Raw genomic sequence first — 21,370 nt, forward strand, 5'->3', positions numbered from 1 at the left:
TTCTATGTATGGGCATTCGTTCCTGGGTCTTGGGATCATCGGGTGTAAACATATTTAAGTGAGTATAACTGCCCACTTAAATATGTAACTCTGATTCCCACCATGGCTTTGCAAGCATCACAAACCTCAATTGAGAGGCCTCTCGCGTGATTTAACGGCCCTGTTGTTGCCCACATTTAGAAATTGTTTCAGCAGTGGGGAGCTGAACCCGGCTCCTCAGAGATGGAGGCACAACTTTTCAAGGGTTCTCTGATCTCTAAGTAACTTGAGGGTACGCTACACCCGCCACCCATGGGCAATGCCACCCTTCACACACGTGGGCATTAAAAAACCCCTGCAAATAAAGACACACCGCTATGTGGTCGCTAACAACTCCCCTTTTCAGGCCCCCCTTCATGCCCAATATGAGGCCATTATTTACCTCCACCCCACCACCCTTCATACCATCCCTCATGCCCCCTTTCATGGGCATGGTTCCCCTCAGGCCCTTCGCTATGCCAATCTAGCACCTAGGCTTCTGGCACTGTCATCATGGAACCCAGGAAGTGCCCCTGGCACCCTGACAGTCCAAACCAGGCACACTAGCAGTGTCCTGTCCCCGGCCACCCTGGGGCTCCAATGGCCTCTAAAACTCCTGAGTGGCCATTACAACTGGTCTCCGCTTGTAGAGACCAGTACTAATCGGTACCCGGTTGAGGCATTGGAGGTGCGGCCGGTGACTCCCGTAAGATGGGAGAATGTGGCATCGGCATATTTAACTTGAGGTCAATGACTCACTTAAATGGACGTGATGCAGATCTCGCCAGGTGCCATGAGTCGGGTGACTCTCAATCGGCCCGGCGCCCAAACTGAAGCCCAATTTGGGCCTTGTCCGCGATTCACTCGGCGGGGTGCAGCGCAGTGTTTGCATTGCACTAATGGCAGAAACAAAATGTTCGTGGCACAAAGAAAGTTTGAAGTTAATTGCAAGGTAAATGCTTGGTTATACATTATATGATAAAAAGCACAGCACTTCTACAGGCTGGCTGGAGTTTAATTGAAATTCCAGTTTGCTTCTGCATATTAAATGCAAAACATCATGCTTCAAAACCAAGCAGCTCCTAGATTTATTCGCCAAGCATTGGGGTCTGATATAGAGGGACAGGGTTCAAATCCCAGCTTTCACTGCCATTTGAACTAAACTTATTCTCTTTGGGCAAATGTCACATTTTCTGGCTTGCACACTCGGGTAGACACCTCATAAAAGCTGATTTTGCTATTTTATCTGGCAATAAATGTGCCAACATTGAGTGGAGCTGCTGGCAAATGTTAAGAAGTGCGTAGTCCTGGTTCCTTTGCCAATGGAGATAGGAGGCAGGGAATTCTGAGGTAACATTACTTTTACAGTGTCAAGACCCAATTCCCTTGGGTGCATATTATGCGTCAGCACTTGTTGAGGTAATCTAGGGTGTCCCAGTATTTTTACAATTAGAGCACTAAGGCCTTTATTTAAATATTTAAATTTGCCATCTGCAATATTCAAAGTGTTTAATGCCTGAAAGAATTAATACCAGCAGCAGCAGAGCACTAATAGAAGGACATCTGGCCCTGTAATAAAAATCAGTCTCTCAGTTATCAGCCGCTCAGTTATCATTATTTGACACGGCTGGGATCCTGCTCCATGAAGAAGGCGCCAGTCATTTGCAAGAAAGGATATTCAAAAATAAATAAAAATGAATTTGGCTGACAACAGCTTTGACTTGTTCTGAATTCTGAGGCTTGTCCTGTAAAAATCTGCAATAGGTAGTGATTACTACTCACCCACTCGAAAATAAAATCATTGGGCTGGATTTAACACAGCTCATCATGGCGGGAACCATGGCGGATGAGCCACTTTCTCACTGGAGAGGCCCCGTGTCAGTCTCCCAGCAGAGGCAAAAACCTCCTTGATTAAGTTGGAGGGTGGAAGGGCTGCCGTGAGATTCCTGGCCGCCACTAGTGGGATGTCAATTAGACTCATTAATAAGCCAATTGATATCCTGAGTCCACCACAATTTAGTGATTAAATGGGAGACGCACAGCTTTTCTGGGCCTCCCAAAGGCAACCCAGCAAACCCGCCAGCAGACCCCTTGGAGGGTCCCATTGTCAGATGCTCTGTGCTCAATCAAGGGATGCTTCATTGGGAAAGTGGGGTGGGGTGGTGGTATGATCGCTGAAATCCACCCACCACTCCTTGGTTCCAATGCCACTGACCCCCCCCTCTTATAATTCCCACCCATGACTCCAATCCTTTCTTCATTCACCTTTAGTCTGGGGTCACATAGTGATCTTGGACCCTCTGGCGGGCTCATTGTTACCCAATGGTCAAGTTTTTCCAGTGGCTTTGAAAGTCACCAGCACTCCCAACTCCTTTGTCTCTGAATCCTTCAAGGGCAAGTCTTTCTTTTTTTCTTCCTTTCTTCCTTTCTGGCTGTTGCATTTCCTACATCATACCAGTAACTACACTTAGGAAAAGTACGCTTTTGATTGTAAATTACTTTCCGATGTCGAGGTTGTACAAGATGTCATATAAATGTATAAAAGCAAAATACTGTGGATGCTGAAATCTGAGACCAAAGAGAAAGTGCTGGAAAATCTCAGCAGGTCCAGCAGCATCTGCAGGGAAAGAAAATAGCTAGCATTTCACGTCCAGATGACTCCTTGTCAAAACTCTCTTCAGTTTCATATAAATGTAATTCCTTCTTTCTTTTATTCCATTCAAAAGTTAGGGGGCAGGATTCTCCGACCCCCCGCCGGATCGGAGAATCGCCGGGGGCCGGCGTCAATCCCGCCCCCGCCTTGTCCTGAATTCTCCGGCACTGGAAATTCGGCGGGGGCGGGAATCGCTGTGCACCGGTCGGCGTGCCCCCCCCGTGAGTCCCGCCGCTGTCATGCCTCTCCCGCTGGCGTGGATCAAACCACAGGCAACGCGGGCGGGCTCCGGGGTCCGGGGGGGGGGGCACGGGGCGATCTGGCCCCGGGGGGTGCCCCCACGGTGGCCTGGCCCGCGATCGGGGCCCACCGATCGGCGGGCGGGCCTGTGCTGTGGGGGCACTCTTTTCCTTCCGCCTTCGCCATAGTCTTCACCATGGCGGAGGCGGAAGTGACCCCCTCCCCTGCGCATGCGCGGGGATGACATCAGCAGCAGCTTCGGCCCGGCTGGCGTGGCGTCAAAGGCCTTCCATGCCAGCCGGCGGAGCGCCAACCACTCCGGCGCGGGCCTAGCCCCTCAATGTTAGGGCTTGGCCCCTAAAGGTGCGGAGACTTCCACACCTGTGGGGCGGCCCGACGCTGGAGTGGTTCACGCCACTTCATCACGCCGGGTCCCCCCCCCGCCGGGGAGGGGAGAATCCCGGCCATTATCAGTCTCTTTTTTCATGATGAAAATATAAACATTGACACAAAAAATACACGAAAATTGTGACCACAGGAGACAGCTGTAAATGTGATCAAAAGGTATACACTGCACATTGCACAAGGCTGTTAATCATTTATTATCCAATCTTCCTTGATGTTATATATGGAGAATCAAGACCAAATTAAATTTTCAGGTAAGGGGGTTAAAGAGTGGGGAATAGTTACACTGGGTTATGAAGACTTAGGCCGGGATTCTCCCCTACCCGGCGGGACGGGGGTCCCGGCATACTGGAGTGGCGAAAACCACTCCGGCGTTGGGCCTCCCCAAAGGTGCGGAATTCTCCGCACCTTTAGGGGCTAGGCCCACGCCAGAGTGGCTCCCGCTCCGCCGACCGGCGCCAATGGCCTTTGGCACCCCGCCGACCAGCGTCAGGGCTGGCCGAAAGGCCTTCGCCGGTCGGCGTGAGTCCGCGCATGCGCTGGAGTGTCAGTGGCCGCTGACGTTACACCGGCGCATGCGCGGTGGAGGAGGTCTCTTCCGCCTCCGCCATGATGGGCCCCGATCGTGGGACAGGCCATCGAGGGGGCACCCCCTGGGGTCAGATCCCCCCCCCCAGGACCCGGGGCCTGCTCGCACCGCCTGCTCCCGCTGGCATCAGAGGTGGTTTAAACCACGTCGGCGGGAGAGGCCTGTCAGCGGCTGGACTTCGGCCCATCGCGGGCCGGAGAATCGCCGCGGGGGGCCCGCCGACCGGCGCGATTCCCACCCCTGCCGATTCCCGGGTGGCGGAGAATTCCGGCCACGGCGGGGGCAGGATTTATGCCGGCCCCGGGCGATTCCCCGACGCTGCGGGAGGTCGGAGAAGTCCGCCCTCAGTTCTGGACTCAATTGAAAGACAGAAGGTGGAATTTTATCTGTGGTGGCAGTTCCCGTAGCTGAATGGGAAGTGAATGCCACTTCCACTCTCTTGCATTTTGCTGGTTACCACTCCATTACAATTCCAATTTAAAGCATCAGCAGCATGCATGGGAGATACGTGAAATCCCATATTGGGGAGAAAGCTCTTTTGGTGGTGAAACCTGCCGTCAGCTGAAAATGCAGAAGATAGGACCAGGCGATGAAAGAGCCTCCTGGACAAACAGGGAGGTGCACGAACATGACACTAACTTTCTGACCCAACTCCATTAACATTAGATTAATTGAGAACACAAACGTGGCACGGGTGTTTTTCCCAAGTTTAAATTTCAAATGTAAATATTTCACACCACATTGATATAAATTTAATCATTTGTTGGGACTAGCTTAGTCAGAGAGCTAAATGGCACGCCTCATGGTTGGCATGTATTGATGGCAAAGGGGAGTTAGAGACATTTCTTTATTGCAGAAGAAACAATGTTTTTTTTTTGTCCACTCTTTATCAAATGTTCATGTTTGTGTCCAGCATCATACTCACCACTCTGTGGGACATGGCTGATCTTGTAGGATCAGCTGGCCCTTCCTTCTATACATTGTGAAGGATATTGCCTCGGATTACTCTCAGCGAGCATAATTCAAATATTTCAAGTGAACTCACAGCTCTGTATGCCAACACCCATGCACTGCCCTCTCGGCCCCTTATTTTCTTACCATGACTGACTTTTCTCACCACCCCCAAAATGCCAGGCTCTTTCCTCTTGCTTCTGACCCCGCCCTCTGTCCTCCCTTGGATCTTTCTCCCAGGCTTTCATGTGCCTGGTCCTACTCCACACCATCCTCTCTCCACTGACTCACCCTTGCCAGTCCTGAGCCTCCATGCAAGCTGACATTCTCCTTCTCCCCTCCCTTGTGCCGTAGAGTTCAAAAGGAAAACCTCTGACCTCAGACACAACTACACAGAGCCGGATGTGGCACGTTTGTTGGAACCAACAATTCTACGGACACGTGCTTGTAGGATTAGAATAACAGTTTTAATATACTTACAACAGAGCCAGCCTGTTAGCCGTTGAACTTTCGGTGAACTGGCTGGCTGACCCTGTGGCACGGATCTTTATACAGCAGCTACAGGGGGAGGAGTCCTGGGAGGAGCCAGGGGAGGAGCCCAGTACAAACGTTTGAGTACTCCCAGAGCTACTCCCCCTGGTGGTCAGGTAGTGCAACTGCACTTACAATATTGATGCATATATATACAGATTATAATACCGTGTGAATTCTCATTCACCACAACTTTGTCTTCAAACAAGTGTGAACAGGGTACATAGCCGACTTTATCTTGTAGGTGGGATGTGATTTTAAAAGTTTTACACTAAAGAGTATTCATGGCATGCAGATATCTTACAAATAGCAACCAGCCACAGGATTTCATTAGGCATGACACACCACTAACATGCCACTGACTTCATCTCTGCATATTAGCCTTCCCTCAGGAAATTGAAATGCCTCCTGCCACGTTTCCCGTGTTTGTAGGCCCGATAAAGTCCCCTCCTCATAAATTCTCTCCTTACTTTTCATATAATACATTGATAATATTATTTGTGGCTCAATAGAAAAACCGAACTATTCAAGAAGCAAAGATTGGCAGTGGAATTCTGCGCCGGCAGGATCCCCCGATCAGCCGGCAGCACACCCACGCCTGCGGGTTTCCTGACAGCGTGGGGTGACCACAATGATAAACGCCATTGGCCGGCTGGGGGAATGGGGAATCCCGCTGGCAGCGGGGTGCGCGCGCAGGAAAACGCGGCTGGCGGATTGGAGAATTTCGCCCTGGAGCTTTTCCACAATACAAGCTAGTTGATACAGTGCCATCACTGGCAGGTAAATGTAATTACAGTGCGACAAGTTTACATGAATAGTTTCCATTAGAACGACAGACTGAGGAGTTTATCAAGGATTGACGTTGATAGAAAGTGAATAGTTTTTTTTTTAAAGAAGTCTTGTTCCTTTTCAAGTCTGACACAACTTGTAGTTATGTGTGGAAAGTAGAACGTTGTTTTTTGGCGACAAATGCCACAGCCAACTCAGATGACCAGGTTCGCATGAAAGGTCATCGACCTTTTTCTCTCTATAAATGCTGCCAGACCTGCTGAGTATTTCACACATTTCCTGTTTTTATTTGAACGGCAAGTATTCCATTTGCCTAATCGGTGGCAAAATGTACACAGAATAATTGCAAATGGTCCCCTTTGTTGGCAATCTACAATGAGAGGTCACAGATATAGGTTGAGAGGCGGTAGATTTAGAACTGAGATGAATCACAGAGGGTGGTGAATTTGTGGAACTTGCTGACCCATAGTGGGGTGGAGTCCGAGTCTTTATATGGTTTCAAGAGGGACATAGGTATATTTCTAATAAAACAATGGGTTAAAGGGCTATGGGGAACAGGTTAGGGAGGTGGATTTGAGACCAGGAAGAGATCAACCATGATCTGATTGAATGGTGGAGCAGGCTCAAGGGGCTGAATTGCCTACTTCTGCTCTTAGTTTTTATGTTCCTCTGATACATGTTGCACTGAAACCTCTGATGGAAGGCTGAGACTCCATATGGCTCTGCATATCATCATTGCTGAATTCGAGCCCCTAAAACGTATCATGGTATAATACCGCTAGCTTAACGGTCACCTTTTAAGAGGTTGGTCATTAACATTGGCTAATCTAATGTTGGTACAAACCTCACGTGGAACAGTAACCTCACAGGTATAATGTGATAATCTTTTACTGACACTAACTCGACTATGTGTTAACGATATTGATCTCTACATTAGATTGATGGACATAGCTACTTGGTGAAGGTTAGATTTAGGTTTATTGTCACGTGTGCCGAGGTACAGTGAAAAATATTGTTATGCGCACAGTCAAGGCAGATCATTCCATACATGAAAAACATAGGACATACGATAAATACAATATGTATACATATACATGAAAGACTTAAATGTCAGTTGGTCAATACTTAAATCAGTACAAGAAACAGGTATCATAAATGTAATTTAGGAGTTATCTGTATGGAATTTCAGAAATGTACACACACCTGTATGTATTCGCAGGTGAACTTTCAGATGATGGGATGTTCGGAACGATTTCCCGCAGTAAGGGCAATCTCTTGTGGCTGATCCAGGGAGTCGATCTCTCAGTAAAGATGGCTGTTGGATTCCTGCAGGCCTTCCCACTTCCTCTCCTATATCTACAATGCACACAAATTAGTACCATCATTACAACAGACGTTAGAAGTTTCTCCACTGATTTTGCTAACGCAACATAAAGTCATTCTTGTCAATAGTGCATCTTTCTGTTGCACATTGGAAGTTGACAGAATGCTGACAACTCGCATGTTTGCTTATTTTTTCACCAATTTTTTTACTTTCTCCCATCATCATCTTTTAGCAGCAGATGGCATATTTCATTTAAATGAATAATAGAAAAAACTGGAAACAGCTGCATCAGCAGCATGCCTGATTCAGTGTATTATTCAGGCTTCATACAGAGCTGCTCTGGGAAGCTGTGCAGGGTACTGCTTAGCCCAAAAGTGGAAAGGAAAACAACAGTTGCTAAATGATCATATTGGAAGCTACATTAAATGGTCTCCTCTCACCAAAACATCTCCGTGTTGTGCCGATTTTTAAATTTTTAATGTTCAGTTTGCACGTTTTAGCTCCCATTTGATCTTCTCCGGCCAATCAATCTAATGTAGAGACCATAGCAGAACCTGCCTGAAGCCTACATTTATGAGTCAGTGCAAACACTGTATTGATCAGTATTTTTCACAATTAGATCTAACGTGGGAGTATGATCGTTGAGAAAAATACCCACAGTAGATAGGTGCAATAAAACAACATGAAGGGCTCTTTAAAGGACACATGAAAAGAATAAGGAATGCTCATACATGGGAAAAGAGCTGACAGGACACTGAACTTTTGTTTCTCCAGTACGATTACTTAACTTATGCCCCTAATGACTTTGATTCTTATACATCACATAAAAGATCATTCTAAATGTTTTAGCACTGGTTTCATGAAGAATTTTTTGTTCCAATGTGATTCGAATTTCCATTCATTCATTTAAGTTGAATTCTCCCAGTGCAACCAGTCTGACTTACCTTGAAGTAATATTCTGGGTTCACCTTAACTAGACCTGTTAATAATTGATATACTTCTTAGGATATTTTAATGAGATATTTACCATGAGTTCCTAGGAAGCAGACTATGGGCGCGATTTAACGGCCTTGTTGTGCCTGGTGCCGATCCGGGTGCGCTGGTTAAATCGTGGGAAGAGGCCAATATCAGGATCCACGCCGCACACAAATCGGATCGCGATCTAACCAGCCCGCTCCCATTGACAGGTTCCAGATCCCGCACAGACGTAGTGAGACACCAATTGACACCAATTAAGAGCAATATCCATCTTATTAACAAGCTGGAAGCCCAATCTAATGGACTCCCGGGAACTAACCAACTCTCCAGCGAGAGGTTGCGTAGGCGCTGTTTAGCACTCATTTAAAATGGCTGCTAAGGGGAGCTGAGGAGGTGAGTAGCCATATCCAATAGTTGGCATTCAGCCCAGGGACACTGGAACAACTGCCCCAATGCTGGGGGGGGGAGCTGGGCAGCATAGGTTGGGGGTTGCCGCTGGGTTGGGCAATGAGGGGCTCAGATCTGTGGGGGCTACAGGCCATCCTCCAATATTGTGCATACCTATAACTGGGGCAACTACAGCTGCTGCCTGTCTGTCCTCCAAACACTTCTAGGACAGAGCCCTATTTGTGGTAATATGTAGTAGGCCACTTTAATTCCCTTTGGCTGTGAGCAGCCTCTGGCTGCACAGCTGAAGGCTACTGTTAATAAGGAATTGGCTTTGTTAGTTGTGAGAGCACTTCAGAGCTGCAGGTTGTGTTTGCTGCTTGTTCCTGCTGGTGGCTGCAATGCCTGGAGGCTGCAATGCCTGGAGGCTGTTGTTGCTATTTTCTTCCTTTTATGTAGCCGGAAAGAAGGACAATTTTTTTTAAGGTACCTGGATCCTGGAATATCAGGCTCTGGGGGACGTATGAGTCCAGACGTTTTGAGGCAACAGAACGCTGTGGGACCTAGTGTGCAACATTGTTCCAAATGGGCCACTTGCTAACACCATTGAAGAAATGCCATCGCAGATTGTTGATGCTTTTGTTGCTGGTGTGGTGAGTAGCTGGAACATCACCATTGGTTAAACACGCTGGATGTCTAGGATGTTCAACTGAACCTTGAGTGCCAGTGGAATATGTGGGGGGGACTGATACGTGGAACAAGTCACACATTGATGGACAGATAATTTCTCCGACATTTTGGACATTATGACACATTCTCAGGCTTGTCCTCCATTTCTGTTGAGGAACCTGAAAGGGGTGCTACTCTGTTGATTTTGTTTGTGTGAAAACATTTTTTTGTGAAAATTAATTGATATAACTTTGTATTGGTACCAATATGAAATGGTGATGTTTCCTTGTTGTTTAATGGTTAATGTGATATGTGGAATGCTACATAATTGATTTTCAAATCTTTGTTACTAAACCGTAAATTAACAAAATATTCTAAAGTGCATTCCTGTAGGTACATGTGTCATGTCTAAGACGAGTGCTTTTGCCAAGCATTCCAATCAAACTGTGAGGCCTGGACACTTAGGGGTAGGTGGTGACATAGTGGTATTGTCACTGAACGAGTAAACCAGAAACCCAGGGTAATGCTCTGGGGACCCAGGTTCAAATCCCGCCACTGCAGATGGTGAAATGTGAATTCATTAAAACTCTGGAATTAAAACTCGAATGATAACCATGTCGATTGTCATAAAAAAAACCATCTGATTCATTAATGGCCTTGAGGTAAGGAAATCTGATGTCCTTACCTGGTCTGGTACATGTGACTCCAGACCCACAGCAATGTGTTGACTCTTAACTGCCCCCTTGTGGGCAATAAATGCTGGCTCAGACAACGATGCCCATGTCCCATGAACGAAGAAATAAAACCACATTGTCTGAACACTGGAGCCAATACCATATAGGCAGCAGCCAACAATCAAACACTCTAGAGCTGGGGGTGAATGCACGGACTCCCTATCGTAATGTTCCCGGCAAGCGTCTGCAGTCAAGGGGTGCCTGCTGTGACCTGGGTGGGGTGCAGCGCAGGGTCCTCCAGTAGAACTGGCTCGGTGGATGGAACTCTGGGAGAAGATGGGACATGTAAGGGTGGGGGGCTACCTGCAGGACATGAGGGTCCTGGGGCGGGAGCCCTAAATACTTATCGGTCACTCTCGTCTAATTCCTTACAGCAATCAAGATGGATGGTGTTGTTGACCCTGCAGCAGCAGCCTCAAGGTGCTGATGGCAGCTCAGGGACCAGACGCTGGAGAAGGCACCAGTGTTGACGCAGGCTGGATTCAGCACCCCATGTGCAGAGGGCCACCGCACACCCTGCAGATCCGGAGGAGGAACCCAGAGGGGGCCAAGATGGCCCAATGCACAGCCATCATTGGTCATTCGAGAAGATGACGGATAGTGTTTGCCGCAGAAGACTCCATCTGAACAAGGAGACGGTGCGGCACCTGTGCCAGGTCCTGTGGACTGACACCCCGTGGATGAGGAGGACACCCTCTCTCAGTGGCCATGAATGCCACCATAGCTCTGAACCTTTAGGAAATGGGTTCATTTCAGGGCTCGAGTGGGGACCTGTGCAGCATTTCAAGCTACTGCCCATATGTGAAGTCACGGATACCCTGTATGCCCGGGCAGCTGGCTATATTAACTTTGAGCTGGACAAAGTCCATCAAGATGACTGGGCAGCAGGATTCTTGCGGTGGCCTGCTGTGCCCTCCACAAACTGGCACAGCAGCACGGCGAAGTGCAGGAGGAGGAGGGGCATGCAGCCTCATCTGAGGAGGGGCCTGACCAGGATAGGCTCGTGGACGAACCCAGGGAGGACCCGCGGGAAAGAGGTCAGGTGGCAGCCAGAGGTCAGGTGGCAGCGAGGGTTCGGCATGCCCGAAGGACCAAGGAAGCCCTCATCCTCGTCCGCTTCTCATAGGACAATCCGGTTCATCAGCTCATCCCCTTGCACTGCCCCCAAAACCCTCCAATCACCCCCTCCTCCATTGACCATCTCCAACCCCATTCCCCTCTCTCCCATCAATTTCTCCCATTTGTCCCACGATCCCCGGCCCTCTCACCCATACTCTTTCCCCCCCCCCCCCCCCCCCACCCCCCACCCCACCGGATAACTGTTCCACCCTCCCAGGGTCTATGTAAAATCACTCCAGGGTGATGGGCCTGTGTCGGGTCACAATACAAGGCAGGAGAGTGATGATAACCTGCTGTGAGTTAAACTCTGGTGCTCCTCAGTTTATGCTAAAGTCTGCTTCCTGCCTTTCTGCTGACAGCATGCTCAAACCCACCACTTGCATGGGGTCTACATCGGCTGCTCTTGCTGTTGGACCACTGTGCCCAGGGGTAGGGGGCAGGAGGTGGGGGTAGTGGAGAGCAGCTGGGGGTGGAGGTGCAGGCAGGCCCTCTGTAAAGGATAACAAGACAGAGGCTTCACATATATCAAGTACAACATGTTATAATAGTAAACATTCAAAACCCCCATTTTCCCTAGCTACAGATGGTGCCTCCCGCCTCCCCCCAGTGATCCTCAATCTTCTTCATCTTCCTTATTCTGCTGCTATGTCTAGGTGTATCCCCAGGATGCACATCAGAGGAAGAGGCAGCCTGCTGCTCCTTGCGCCGCGTGGCAGTTCATGCCCTTGGCGGGTGTTCTCTGGGGGCTTGGAACTGGAGGGCCCGACCAACTTACTGGCATCACCGTGCCAACCCGTTCTGCCCCCTGACCTTGATACCCGCCAGTATCAGGGTGGGGGGTATTCGGGTGAGGTGGAGACCACCGCTGCCTCCCTGGCAGCCGGCCCTGGGTCGGCCTCCAGCGCTTTATCCTCTCCAATGGTGCCCATTGAGCCCTGGGATTCCTCATGGGACAGAGATGCAAGTGGAGCTGGAGGTGGGGGGTGCCGGAGGTCAGGGGGGTGGCGGGTAGGTCTGATGACAAGGGGACGCTGTTAACTTATAATGGAGGTCATTGGTCTTCTTCCAACATTGGACAGCAGCCCCCTGGTTACGCTGGCAGAACTGACGTCCACTGCCACTACCTTCCAGGTGGCATTGGTGGCCCTGTTACTGGTCCTCCAACACGCTTGGGTTAACAGGGTGTCCCATCTCACTTCCGTGGCATCCAGCTGCTTGGCCAGGTCAGCATCCCTGAAGTGAGGAGCAGGTCTACCTGATGTCATGGGAGTGAGTTCGGAGGGAGCGTTTATGAGCAGTTCCCCCTTGTTATGGGGGAGCTGCCAGGCACTGTTGTGGTGAATCAGCTGGCGGGACAGCTAATTCCACCGTGAAGCTCGTGGGGGATCATTTCCGGCAGTAGGTACTGCTAAATATGGGCCATGGTTTCACCAGCTTGGCTGACGGGAAGCACACGGAAAGTACCTCCCGATATGGCACTTCAAACTTTCCCGTTAAATTGCGCCCCTCATGGTCTCTGCAATCAAGACGCTGCCCTTCTTACATCGACCTTGTACCCTTAGGACTTAGGCCAGCCCTGGATTGCTGGTGTCGTCTGGATCACTGCCTCACTTGACGTTGTTTTGAAAAACAAATGTATCAACACACCATCATCAAGGTGATATGAGGCTTCAAATTGAGCTCTTGGTCTTATTCCCAATGACAAAGCAACGACAAATCTTACACAATTACTGCGCTAGGCTTCAGAGCTTTTACATTTCTAGTCTATCCGAAAGGGGTCTTTGGAGAGGGGTGGGTCAGGTGGTTATGAAGGGGTCGAGAAATCAGTCGGGGAGGGGGTCAGATGGTCAGTGGTGGGCGGTTTGGAGGGGGATGGGTGGTAATTTGTGTGCGGATCAGGGGAGTGGTTTGGGGGGGGAATGTGGAGGGTAATCAGAAATCAGTGAAGATAGTTGGGAGGTCCCATGGGGGAGTTACAGAGTGTGTGTGTGGCAGGGGGTGGAGTCTGTAGGGGGTTGAGGGAGCAGTCAGGGGGTCGGTGGGGTGGGGAGGGGTGGGTAGTGTGGTGTTAGTACTATCAGAAATTCTAATTTATTTCCATTCTTCTAACATTTACCGGCCGACTATTACTGTAAGACAGTCAAGACCATCTGCGTTTGCAATTTATATCTCACTTTCAGATGATTCCCATTGCAGGGCTATGGTCAACAGAGGTTTAAAGTTCCCAGGCCATTGCCATGCAACTCTTACCTGGGGACCTTCTGGGGAGGGGGGACAGGGGTGGCGTTGAGGGGGGTGGGGTGCCCGACGAACCCCTATGTACCCTGAGTTACAACACCCTGGAGCTTGTACATTACATGCCAATAAGTTTCATTTGTTGGTCTACCCAGTTACATAGAACATAGAACATAGAACAGTACAGCACAGAACAGGCCCTTCGGCCCTCGATGTTGTGCCGAGCAATGATCACCCTACTTAAACCCACGTAACCCGTATACCCGTAACCCAACAATCCCCCCATTAACCTTACACTACGGGCAATTTAGCATGGCCAATCCACCTAACCCGCACATCTTTGGACTGTGGGAGGAAACCGGAGCACCCGGAGGAAACCCACGCACACACGGGGAGGACGTGCAGACTCCACACAGACAGTGACCCAGCCGGGAATCGAACCTGGGACCCTGGAGCTGTGAAGCATTGAATAATATTCTCACCATAAATTATTAGAAACATCCTCTGTCTTTATTAGTCTTCTGCTGCAAAGTTAGCAAGCTTACATTTGGTTTTGTATATTTGAAACAGCAGAGGTCCAAACACTGTTCCCTGCAGGACTCTCATACAAAACCTCTCATGAGTACTATTTCTTTTCTACTTTTTATCCAATTTCTTAACCATTCCTTTCTTTTACCCCAGATTACCAATGCATTTTGTTTAACTGACAGTTCTTTATCTGGGATCCCTTTGTCAAAGCCTTTCTGAAAGTCTTAATAAACTATATTGTCAGGAGTTCCACAGCGTGCTTTATTGATACCATCCTTAAATAAATCGAGGAGTTCAATAAAAGAAGATTTTCTAAATCCATGCTTACTGTTTCTTATCAACAACACATCTGGGCACTCCTCCTTCGATTAGTTTCCAATATTTTATCAGTTTGAGATGTTACATTAGTAATTCTAGTTATCTGGACCAAATGCATCCTCTTTCGTGTCAAAGCACAATCAGTGATTTATTGTACCACTGTAGGCATTCTGATTCCCATTCAGCTATTCCAGCACACGTGTTCTTCTATATGAGTAGCACTTACTTGAGCAGATCCTGGATAAAATGCAGTTTATTGATAATTAAGCAGCATCGCTTATTCTATGATTGCTCCTGGAGAATGGTGGGGAAATTGATTCAGACTGTTCCCTTAGATGTGAGAATCCCGCAAAATTCCCCCAATTAAAGTGCCTCAGTTTGGGGAGAACTGGGTTTAATTCTGAATTAATCTGTTTGCTTATAGCATAATTATTCATCCCACTCGTTAAAAATTAGCATTGCGCCTGCAACTAAAGCTACTTGAAAAATTGTGCACTTTGCTTTTGTTGTTTCTGTAACAATGGTTTTTTTTTGTATGGGTTTGTATCTGTCAATTTATTCAATGTTCTGTCTAAAGACGTTTCAATTTGATTAGTTTGGTATGTTCAGGTACAAAAGAGTTGCAAAGTCACTATCGGAACATGTCACAACCATTCCTCAAAGACAGTTCAGCATCTTTGTCCAGGACTTCAATGTGAGAAGCAGAAATATCAACTCGTGCAGCAGGGGGAGCTCTTTTGAAGCCAGAAACAGGTAGCAGCACAGTCTCCTGTCAGTTTGCTTATCAATAGTTAGCCATCAGACTGATTTGGGAACACAGTTAATTGCTTCAACCCTTTTCAAATATGCTTTCTGCGAGAAGCATCCTTTACTTAGGTCTTGATCATGCAATTTGTTCCAACATTTGTGCAGTTGTGTTTAATTCTGTACAAATAGAAAAAGCTTGGAGACCACCCTGAATGCCCCTGGTGGAAATACTCTCAGAGTGGGAGTGAGATATGATTATCCAGAAAAATCCCCGTGGGGAAAAGAAAAGGACTTGGAGAAAGGCTGAATGAAACCTGTGAAATTGTGAGCATATTATTATTTTGATAGCTCTAAGTAATGTGCTCTTGTTAGAGAATCACAAGTGGCCTCAATCATGGACTGAAGGGCTCAGGTTTCTATCGGAGTTTCGCCAAATAATCAGTTTTAGTCAGCTCAGTAAAGAAATTAGGGGAAGTGAAAGACTCCCTTTATGAAATGAAAATCGCTTATTGTCACGAGTAGGCTTCAATGAAGTTACTGTGAAAAGCCCCTAGTCGCCACATTCCGGCACCTGTTCGGGGAGGCTGTTACGGGAATCGAACCGTGCTGCTGGCCTGCCTTGGTCTGCTTTCAAAGCCAGCGATTTAGCCCAGTGTGCTAAAGAGAAATTGTCTGAGGTAAAAGGTTTTCAAAACAGGAAAAGAATTGAACTGAAGTAAAGTGTTCCCTCTAGAGCAGTTCAATGGAGTTGAAGTGCTCCCCATAGAGAAGAATTTAAATAAAAGTAAAGCGCTCACTCGAGAGATAGCATTGAGTAGAGATGATACACTGCATAGAAAAGGAGTTTGTAGAAGTAATGTGTTGCTTCTGGTCAAGGAGTTGAGTGCAATTAAAGATTCTCTCTGGAGAAGAATTGAAAGTTGATTTCTGTTGCTCATGTGAATTTTGTGACAGTCAATTACAAAGCTACGTTGTGGCCTGCCCATTTGGGTAGAGATCGGTACAAGTTACAGAGACAATGAAGGGTGGCCCAGCAATTAAAGAACAGAAGGACTCATTAGTTCACTATTTCCAGTACACAGTGCTACCTCTAAAATAATGCATTGTGCAATAATAACGAGTATAGATGTGGTAAATTCTTGATACTTCAATTCTGAATTATGCATTAAATTACACAACTTCAATCTGATTTACAAAATAATTTAGTCCTTACCCACTGAGGATGTTGCCACGCTTGGAAAAAAACAAATGTACTGTATGCAATTTTACAGATATTTAACTACCACATCCTAAATCACTGCATGTATTTAAAATCAAGGTGTGAAGGAAAACATAGCTCAATGTGCTTTTCTAGCACAGAACTTAAGAAATAGGACCTGGAGTTAGCCATTCGCCCCATCAAGCCTGCACGGCCATTCAGTAAAGTTATGGTTAATCTTCTAATTTAACTCCACTTTCCATAGTATTCCATTATCACTTGATTCCCTTTGTAATTAAAAAATGTATGGATTTCTAACTTAAATATACTCAATGACCGACCAGCAGCCCACTGGACTAGAATGTTTCAAACATTTGCAAACCTTTTGAGGAAAGAATTTCTTCTTGTTCTTATTCTGTAATAATATGTTGGCATCGCTGGCTGGACCAGCATTTATTGCCCATCCCTAATTGCCCTTGAACTGAATGGCTGGCCAGGTCATTTCAGAGGGCAGTCATTTGTAGGCCAGATAGGGCAAGGACTGCAGATTTCCTTCCCTGAAGGACATTAGTGAAGCAGATGGGGTTTTTAAATGACAAACGACAAAGGTTTCATGATCATCATTTGACTTTCAATTCCAGTTTTTAAAAAAAATTGAATTCAAATTTGAACCCAGGTCCTCAGAGCATTAACCTGGGTCTCTGGATTTTTAGCCCAGTGATAATTTAACTATGCCACTATCTCCCCTCAATCTTGGCCTTAAATGACAGACCGCTTATTCTTAGTTGATGATCCTCAGTTCCAGATTCCCCAGCCAGTAGAAACATCCTCCCAGCACTTTCATGTCAAGCTCTTTCAATATGGTCACCTCTCATTCTTCTAAACTTGAGGGAATACAGGCCTTGTCTACTCAATCACTTCTCATAAGAAAATCATCCCAGGAATCAGATTTTTAACATTAATTCAGGAGATATGGTTATCGCTGGAAAGGCCAGCATTTACTGCCCATCCCTAATTGCCCTTGAGAAGTGGGTGGCGAGCTGCCTTCTTGAACTGCGGAAGTCCATATGGTGTAGGTACACCCACAGTGCTTTGGGTTGTGGGGGTGAGACCCAAGCAGACATGGTTGCTGCAGTTTTGGTGAATAAGCGAGTGTCGTTCTCGGCGACAAATATTTTATTTGTCGGCCACTATCCATAAGGAGTTTGCACATTCTCCCCGTGTCTGCTTGTGTCTCACCCCCACAACCCAAAGATGTGCAGGGTAGGTGGACGGGCTGTGCAAAATTTCCCCTTAATTGGAAAAAAAAGAATTGGGTACTCTAATTGATGATACAGCTTGCGTCAACAAGTTGTTAGCTTCTATTCCCGATCTGGACTTGGACCAATTGATTCTGAAGGGGGGGGGAGCGACTTTAACTGTGTACTGGACCTTCGGAATGACAGATCGAGACCTAAGTCCTTGAATCCTTCTGGGCACTATTCGCCTTATTGGAACAAATAGGGGTGGGGGGGACAGACCCGTGGAGATTTTTACATCCGAGTGAGAAGGACTTTTCTTTTTTCTCTCAGATGCATCAGGCTTACTCTCTGATTGACTTTTTTGTCGTGGGTAAGTTTCTCCTTCATGGGATGGTGGTGGGGTAGGGGGAAGGTGTGAGGTATTCGGCAATAGTTATTTCGGAACATGGTCCACAGTTTGTGAATTTGGTGTTGGTGTCGGATCTCACTCTGTGCCTCCAAGTCGAAGCTGGATACAATGTTGCTGGCGGATAAAGGATTCTGTGAGAGGGTATCCTTCGTCATCGGGGAGTAAATTGATTTTAATAGGAGGGAGACAATCCCGCCTTCCATGTTGTGGGAGGCTCTAAAGGCAGTCATTAGGGGAGATACGCACATAAGGAGAAGAATGATAGGGTGGAGAGGGAGAGGTTAGCGGGTTCCATCCTTGAGGTGAACCGCTAGTACTCGCTTGTCCCAACACAAGAATTGTTGACGAGCAAGAGGAAATGCCAGATGGAGTTTGGGCTGCTCTCGACGGGCAAGGCGGTGTACCAGCTGCAATGCTCGAGAGAGAGGGGCAGTTTATGAATATAGCGAGAAGACCAGTGGTCTGTTACCGCACCAGCTGAGGCGGCATGCTGCCTCCTGGGAGATAATACAGGTGAAGGACTCGAGTGGCAGGTTGGCCTCCACCCCGGGGAAGGTCAATGAGGCTTTTGATGCCTTTTGCCGCAGACTTTATACGTCGGAGCCCCCGGAGGATAGGTAGCCCATGACAACATTTTTGGATGGCTTATCTATCCCAGTGGTAGAGTGAAAGAGGAGAGGAGTTGGAGTCCCCATTGAGCCTGGAGGAAATCATGAAAGACATTAGTTTAATGCAGTTGGGTAAGGCTCCGGGCCCGGGCGGATTCCTGATAGAATTTTTGCAAGAAGTTTGCGGGGCAGCTGATCCTATTGCGGTTCAATATGTTTAATGTTCATTGTCCCAGGGGTATTGCCGTTTTAATCGGTACAGGTATGGATCTTTTTGATTTTGCAAAAGGAAAAGGATATTCAACGTGGCGCTAATCTGTTGGTGAAACCTTTGGCAATACGCTTGGAGCCCTGCCTTCTGTAGGTGATTTCGGAGGAACAGACTGGTTTGTTAAGGGCAGCAGCTTTCAGCCAACATACGGTGACTACTTAATATTATTTGGCCCCCCTCTCATGTCCCTGTGCCCAAGGTGATAATTTCAATGGACGCTGAAAAGGTGTTTGTGAGGATATCTGTTCCAGATCATTGGAAGTTTTGGGCCTATATTTATATCTTGGATCCATCTTTTATACAGAGCTCCCACCGCGAGTGTTTGTATGAATGCCCGGGGCTCGGAATAGTTCCAGTTAAATAAAAGTAAGAGTCAGGTTTGCCCATGATCCCCCCTATCATTTGCCTTGGCAATTGAGCCTCTAGTAATAGCATTGAGGTCATCAAGGAAGTGGAGGGGAATAGAGAGTGCAGGGAGGGAGCATAGGGTGACTTAATATGCAGATGATCTGCTGTTGTATGTAATAGATCCTCTCTCCAATGTCGAGAGATAATGAAGCTACTTAGGAGTTTTGGCTCCTTGGGATATAAGCCGGGAAGGATGCCGATCTGGGGATGTTGCCTTGTCTCTTGGCCAGAACTAGCTTTCGTTATCTGGAAATCTGGGTGGCCCACGACTGGGCCTCATAAACGTAAGTCTGACTTGAAGAAGTGGGACAACCTCCCTCTGTCCTTGACGGGCAGGGTTCAGTCGGTAAAAATGAATGTCCTTCCGAGGCTTTTGTTTCAGTGTCTCCCAGATTTCCTTCCCAAGTCTTTCTTTGTGAAGGCGAATAAATTAATTTCTTCCTTCACTTGGTCGGGCAGGACTCCACGGATTTGTCAGGCGCTCCTGCAGAGGGAGAGGCAGTTGGGGGAGGTGGGGGGGGGGGGGGGGGGGGGGGGGGGGGGGGGGCAGACGCTCCCCAAATTTGTTATTTTACTATTGGGCTGCGGAAATTGAGAAAGTGTGGGGGTGGCTTAAGGATCCTGATTCCATACGGGGGCAGACGGAGGCAGCGCTTCTAGAAGTACAAGTTTGAGGGCCTTGGCTATGGCTGCGCTCCCATTTTCCCTGCAAGGTTTACTTCAAGCCCAGTGGTGGTGGCCATTCTGCGGATATGGAGACAGTTCAGGCAACATTTTAAACTGAGCACCATGTCAATGTTAGCCCCAATATGCAGAAATCATCACTTCGTTCTGGCAGTTTTGGATTTGTTGTTCGGGTCATGAAGGAAAGAGGGACTGGAGAGGTTTGGGAACATGTTTATGGAAGAGAGGTTCACTGGCTTTTGAAGATTGGTTGGGTAAATTCTAACTTCTGAGGTTCAATCTATTTAAGTTTTTTCAGGTGGGTGACATTTTGCTCAAGGATATACGTCCTTTCACTTGGCACCCTCGCCCTCTCTGTTAGACCAGGTCTTTTCGCTGGCTGAGTTGGGGGAGGGGAAGATATCAAATATTTATGGTCGGATTTTGTCAAAGGAGCAAGTTCCATTGGATAAGGTATAAAGGAAGTGGGAGAGGGAGCTGGGTCAGGGTTTTGATGGGGAGGTGTGGAGTGAGGCTCTTCACAGAGTCAACTCCACCTCCTCATATGTTAGGCTGAGCTTGATTCAGTTCAAGGTGGTGCATAGGGCACATCTGATCAGGGCGCGGATGAGAGGGTTTTTTCCGGGAGTGCAAGATAAGTAAAAGCGCTGTTCTTTGGGGCTGGTGAATCATACATACATATTCTGGTCATGTACTAGACTTGTGAGCTTTTGGGTCTCCTGCATCAACACCATATGAGGAATTCTTGTGATTGAGCTGGAGCCTTGCCCACTGGTGGACATTTTTGGGGTCTCGGAATTGCCGGAACTGCAGACGGGTGAAGGCGGATGATCTCACCTTTGCCTCGTTAATAGCCGGAGGTAAGTTGTGCATGGATGGAGGATTCCACTTCCGCCAAGTGTTTCGTCCTGGTTGAGTGACCTTATGAAAGGTCAGGTACATACTGAGAGGGTCAGCAGAAGGGTTCTACTCGAGGTGGCAGCAATTCATTTTCTATTTCAGTGAGTTGGTCACCGTCAGTTGTTTTGGGGGGGGGGTGTGGTTGTGGTTGGGGGGGGGGGGGGGGTTGTCTGGCTACGGCTCCGTGACAGTTGGTTGGTTACAGTTTCTTTTCTTTTCAGGCGCTGTGGGTGGATAAGTTAGGGATTGTGTTGTTTTGTGTTTCTGCCGTGTTATAGTGAAAAATTATCTCACTAAAAATATATAAAATAAGCTTTTGGAGAATCCAAAGCTATATTTCTCATATTTGCTGTGGTGATTTTCTTCAGCATTTTATTTGATTTCTCATTAAAACCTAAATCTATTTGTTCTATCTTTGAATGAATCGTTAAAAAGA

General features: G+C 47.5%; 1 protein-coding gene across 13 annotated transcripts in view; it reads right to left on the reverse strand.

Annotated features, from left to right (window-relative positions):
- Nucleotides 1–21,370, reverse strand: part of znf536 (zinc finger protein 536) — a 666,926-nt gene that overhangs the window by 231,285 nt on the left and 414,271 nt on the right. For all 13 annotated transcript variants that reach the window (XM_038806596.1, XM_038806605.1, XM_038806604.1 and 10 more), the window contains one exon: nucleotides 7,380–7,532. In XM_038806596.1, the coding sequence (XP_038662524.1) occupies nucleotides 7,380–7,532 (153 nt within the window). The remainder of the gene's footprint in view (nucleotides 1–7,379; nucleotides 7,533–21,370) is intronic.

This window comes from Scyliorhinus canicula, chromosome 9 (genome assembly GCF_902713615.1).
Source record: "Scyliorhinus canicula chromosome 9, sScyCan1.1, whole genome shotgun sequence".
Lineage (NCBI taxonomy): Eukaryota > Metazoa > Chordata > Chondrichthyes > Carcharhiniformes > Scyliorhinidae > Scyliorhinus > Scyliorhinus canicula.